General features: G+C 46.0%; 1 protein-coding gene across 2 annotated transcripts in view; it reads left to right on the top strand.

Moving 5' to 3' along the window:
- The window catches only part of POLR3C (polymerase (RNA) III (DNA directed) polypeptide C (62kD)), a 13,535-nt gene extending 9,946 nt beyond the window's left edge, over window positions 1-3,589 (top strand). The window contains exons 11-15 of one of the 2 annotated variants that reach the window (XM_006764161.2): window positions 659-809; window positions 1,553-1,654; window positions 1,778-1,827; window positions 2,245-2,394; window positions 3,424-3,589. In XM_006764161.2, coding sequence (XP_006764224.1) covers window positions 659-809; window positions 1,553-1,654; window positions 1,778-1,827; window positions 2,245-2,394; window positions 3,424-3,505 — 535 coding nt within the window. In that variant the 3' untranslated portion in view covers window positions 3,506-3,589. Of the gene's footprint in view, window positions 1-658; window positions 810-1,552; window positions 1,655-1,777; window positions 1,828-2,212; window positions 2,395-3,423 lie in introns of those variants that run through there. The other variant, XM_015564240.1, reaches the window with a different exon arrangement.
- The last annotated feature ends 1,666 nt before the right edge of the window (window positions 3,590-5,255 follow it).

Genomic DNA, 5,255 nt, shown 5'->3' with positions numbered 1-5,255 from the left:
GGAAATGAGCCCGCAACCAAGGTACATGCCCTTGACCGGAATCGAACCCGGGACCCTTCAGTCCGCAGGCCGATGCTCTATCCACTGAGCCAAACCGGTTTTGGCCTCTTTTTTTTTTTTTTAAAGTAACATGATCTTGGTGAACTTTTTTTTTTAATCTTTTTTTTATATTTTGATTTTTTTACATAGATGAAGGGAGAGGGATAGAGAGTTAGAAACATTGATGAGAGAGAAACATCGATCAGCTGCCTCCTGCACACCCCCTACTGGGGATGTGCCCGCAACCAAGGTACATGCCCTTGACCGGAACCAAACCTGGGACCCTTGAGTCTACAGGCCAACGCTCTATCCACTGAGCCAAACCGGTTAGGGCTACTACTGCTCTTTATCCTAAATATCCTACTGCTGACTTCCCAGTGCCATTGGCCAGCCTCCCTAAGGCTTTTACTTACCAGGGCGGGAAGTGAGGCCCTCCGGTGTGTCGGCAGTCAATGACTGCCTTGTGGTTAGCAGTACCGTCCTCAGTCCGACTGTGGAGCTGTGAAAGAGATCGCTGATTGCTGTCCCTCTCTGGTCCTGGCTGCACACATAGAAACAGCCACCACCATGTGTGACTAGGAGCTAAGGCATGCGGTTTACTGTCGTCATTCCTTTCCAGATTTGGGTCTCGCTGTGCCAGAATATTTCGTCTAGTTTTGCAAAAGAAACACCTGGAGCAGAAGCAGGTAGAAGACTTTGCAATGATTCCAGCAAAGGAGGCGAAGGATATGCTTTATAAGATGCTCTCAGAAAATTTCATATTGCTCCAGGTAACCAATGGGTAATAGCCATCAACCAACAGAGCTGGACGAGCGTGAGAGAAACTCCTGAGGCCTGCATCCTGAGCCCCAAGCAAACTCTTAACCAGCTCTGAGACAGGAAGAAAGAAAAAGTTAACGAAGACATAGCCAGCGTTGGAAAGATATTTGCGGAGCTTTAACTGGCCTAGTAAAACTAAGGCACAGCCAAGAAGTCACTCCGCCCTTTTTCTTTAGTGCCTGGTCCCTGTGATTTGTCCTTTACTTTTATTATAGAATACATTTATCAACACCTAGTGAGTTCCACTATGTGCAAAGCCATGCAGTAGACCCTGTAAGGAAATAGAATGGATTTTGGAATCTGAATCACAGTTCTTCCTCTTACCTAGATACGTTAAGCAAATTACCCACCATAATTTTTCCCATCTATAAAATGGTGGTGGATGGTAAGAAAATAATGCGGATGATAGTAAAGATCAAATACAGTCTACCTGGCACACAAGAGTTGCCCAACGAATGTTAGTTGCCTTCTCTGCTCCACTCAGGATGTTCAAATGGAAAAAACAGGGCAGCTCAATTCTCCTTGAGGCTGAGCATGCCGTAACCACAGATATGAATGACTGGGGAAGGGGAAAGTGTAAGGGACGTGAGCCGCATGGAAAGAGAGAAGCCAGAGTGGCTTCAGACGGACACATGTTTACTTTGCAGTTCTGAACAGTATAATTCCTCTCATTTTTCCTTCTGTGGACAAGTAGGAAATTCCCAAAACGCCAGACCACGCCCCTTCTAGGACCTTCTATTTGTACACCGTGAACATCCTGTCAGCTGCCCGCATGCTGCTGCACAGGTGCTACAAGGTAACTCCTGGGCCTTCTTCCACTCCCTCCACAGAGACCAGTCTTACCTCACGCCCCCTTTAGCCTTTTTACCTGAGCTACTGAAATAGAACTATGTGCGTGTTTTGTCTTCTCTCTCCTCAGAGCGTAGCCAACTTGATAGAAAGGAGGCAGTTTGAAACCAAGGAGAACAAGTGAGTAGCAATTTAGTTTAGTAATTGCATTTTTTCAAGGTCGAAGGCTTGAGGGGAAATTTCCTACAGAAATGGAAACCAATAGAGACAGTAACCAGTCTGGTTGCATTGAATTGTTGGGTTAGGTTGGCATAAATCATGCATTAGTCGACACTCTTCTAATATACTCCCAGTGAAATAATTTTGTAGATTATATTCATGAGAAATGTACAAACTGGCACCAAACGTAAAGTGCAAATGAGAGGCAATAAGAGTTCCGGGAGGGAAGTCACATTTCTAAGTTTGTAGAAAACATCCTTAAAAGGTGACATGATCCATTTTGACCAGGAACCTGGTAAAGGGCGTGTTATACCCTAGGGCTAATGGGTAAAATCTCCACAGCTAGGGGGCCAGTTTGGAGTTGTGTTTGTTTGACAGGCGGCTCCTAGAAAAGTCTCAGAGGGTGGAAGCCATCATCGCCTCCATGCAGGCTACAGGTGCAGAGGAGGCCCAGCTACAGGAAATAGAGGAGATGATCACAGCCCCTGAACGCCAGCAGATAGAGACTCTCAAACGGAACGTCAACAAGTAAGCATCCTACACGTCAGGCCTCCGTTTCAAATACCTTCCAGGCTCACCCACCTCTCCACGTTGACACAAACAACCCTGAACTCACTATCTTTTCCAGCTCACCTAACAGAATCTAATCCACCTATTTCCCCAAACTGAACTCTGAAGACATCCTCAGCTTCTCCTCCCTCACCACACACCTTGTTCACCAAGGTTGTTGATTTTACTTCAGTTCATGTGTTTCAAATCTGGCCTTCCGTCTTGGTCCCCAAGGTGAGAGAGACATATCAACTGGTTGCCTCCCACATGCACCCTGACCAGGACTCAAACCCGCCCCCCTCTGGTATATGAGATGATGCTCCAACCAACTGAGCTACACCAGCCAGTGCTAAAACTAACTTTTGTGTTTGATTTTATATCCTGCCACTTTTAAAGTTTTATTTGTTGACTCTTTAGTTTTTTTGTAGATCCTTTGAGATTTTTCTGTTTGGGATCATGCCAATCTGAATGCCTTGTATTTCTTTTTCTTACCTAATTGCCTGGCTAGAACCTCCAGTAAAAGGTTGAATGGAAGTGAAAGGCAGACATCCTTGTCTTGTTCCGATCTTAAGGAGAAAGCTTTCAGTCTGGCACCATTAAGGATGATGTTAGCCGTGGGGTTTTCAGAGATGGCTTCAATCATGTTGAGGAAGTTCCCTTCCATGCCTAATCACTACTCAGTTTAGCCGCAGCCGCTTTCAGCTTCTATTTTAAAACACGCTGGAACCTTCTATGCCTTTACATGTGCTATTCTTTCTCCTGGTTGCAAGTTAGACTTTAACTTCTCCCAGGAGAGGGTGTATCTTTTGAATCCTCAGCAAGTTCCACAGTGCCTGGCATTTAAGAGATGCTCAGTAAATGGGAGAATGATCTATTGGTTTCCTGCTTTCTACCCATTAATCTCAAGGGTAACCAAGCAATTCTGCATGGCCACACCGCGCCCAGCCTCTCACTGTAAATCTGCTAGTAAGTGTTCAGTCTGGGCAAATGCTCTCACTTTTCACTCAGGCTGGACGCCAGCGAGATCCAGGTGGACGAAACTATCTTCTTGCTGGAGTCGTACATAGAGAGCAACACGAAGAGGCAGTGACCCTGAAGAAGAGTCTTCCTCAAAGACCTGCGGGGTTGGAAGGAGAAATAAAGGAGCTGCCTGGATGCATTCTTCGCAGTGGGATAAACTACGGATTCTTGTACTGAAACCCTCTATCCCTGCCTCCTAGAATACACCAGCTTGCTGATCCTGTCTTTGAACCATCACTACATTCTCTCCTCCTTGGCAGGAAAAAGAAACTTAGATCCCACCCAGAAGTCAGCCCAGCCTGTTTTTGAACATTCCTGGCCGTGAAGAAACTTCTTCAGTCCATTACATTTTCAAAAAGCTATACCTGTTTCCCGGCTGGTGTCACTCAGTGGTTGAGTGTCGACCCATGAACCAGGAGGTCACGATTCAATTCCCAGTGAGGGTACATGCTCAGGCTGTGGGCTCAATCCCCAGTAGGGGGCATGCAGGAGGCAGCCAATCAGTGATTCTCTCTCATCATTGATGTTTCTATCCCTCTCCCTCTCCTTTCCTAAAAATTAAAGTAAAAAGAAAAAAAAACAGCTATGCCTGTTCTTTGTTACACTGTAATCTTAAACACACACACACACACACACACAGTGTAGGGAGTATAATATGAAAGACTGCCACCAAGTAGGGGAAAAGTCTATTTTCAGGGCTAGCAGGTGGATTGGCCCAAGCAAACACTCTATTATCTATGGATAGAAGCCACATTTGCCAGCCCCAAACTTCTAGCACAGTGGTTCTCAACCTTCTAGCCCTATAAATACAGTTCCTCATGTTGTGAGCCAACCATAAAATTATTTTTGTTGCTACTTCATAACTGTAATGTTGCTACTGTCATGAATCATAATGTAAATATCTGATATGCAGGATGGTCTTAGGTGACCCCTCTGAAGGGGTCGCGACCCACAGGTTGAGAACCACTGTTCTAGCACATCCAAAATTACGCATGTAAAGCACTTAGCACAATACCCCGCATGAAGTAAGTACTCAATAAGTCATTGCCTTCCTCTTCCTGGTTCCTTAAAGGTGAGTCTGCTGTCTCTCTCAGCACCATGATTAATATAGTAGTTAATGTAATTTGTCAGAGCAGCTTCAGTCATTTAAAGCAGTCAGGTTTTGTTTTATAATCTCTTCCGTTTCCTCTTACCGATGTTGGTTCTAATTCATTAAGCATTTAAGTGCCAATTAATTGCTAGCCTTTATCTACACTAATAAAAATACAAACATGCAAATTGACCGTACATTCACTATGCCTTAAGCCATGCCCACCAGCCAATCAGAGTGACTATATGCAAATTAACCCAACCAAGATGGTGGCCAGCAGCCACCGAGCTGGAGCAAGCAGAAGGCTTGGTTGCCCCAATGATGGAGGAAGCCAAGCTTCCTGCCACGGCCCGGCTCTGAGCTCCACTCAAAGCAACAAAGCTTCAATTATAGAAGATAGATAAACCCCAGATACCTGCTTTCAGCTGGCTGTGGCCACGGAGCTGGAGCAAGCAGGAGGCTTCCCTCCTGTCTGTCCTGGCCGGCTCTGAGCTCCTCTCAAGGTTACAAAGTTTCAATTGTGTAAGGTAAATAAATCCCAGAATAAAAAGGAGAAGCTGGGAGCTTCCATCACCAGGGGGCTTGGCCAGCCTGAAAACGGCCCTCAGCCCCTCACCCAGACTGGTCAGGCACCCCTGTGGGGACCCCCACCCTAAAGGGGATGTGGCCAGCCTGAAAACAGCCATCAGCCCCTCACCCAGGCTGGCCAAACCTCCATGGGGTGAGGGTC

Source organism: Myotis davidii, unplaced genomic scaffold (genome assembly GCF_000327345.1).
Source record: "Myotis davidii unplaced genomic scaffold, ASM32734v1 scaffold401, whole genome shotgun sequence".
NCBI lineage: Eukaryota > Metazoa > Chordata > Mammalia > Chiroptera > Vespertilionidae > Myotis > Myotis davidii.
Note: the sequence above shows the minus strand (reverse complement) of the source record. Positions and strands in the feature narration are given on the sequence as shown.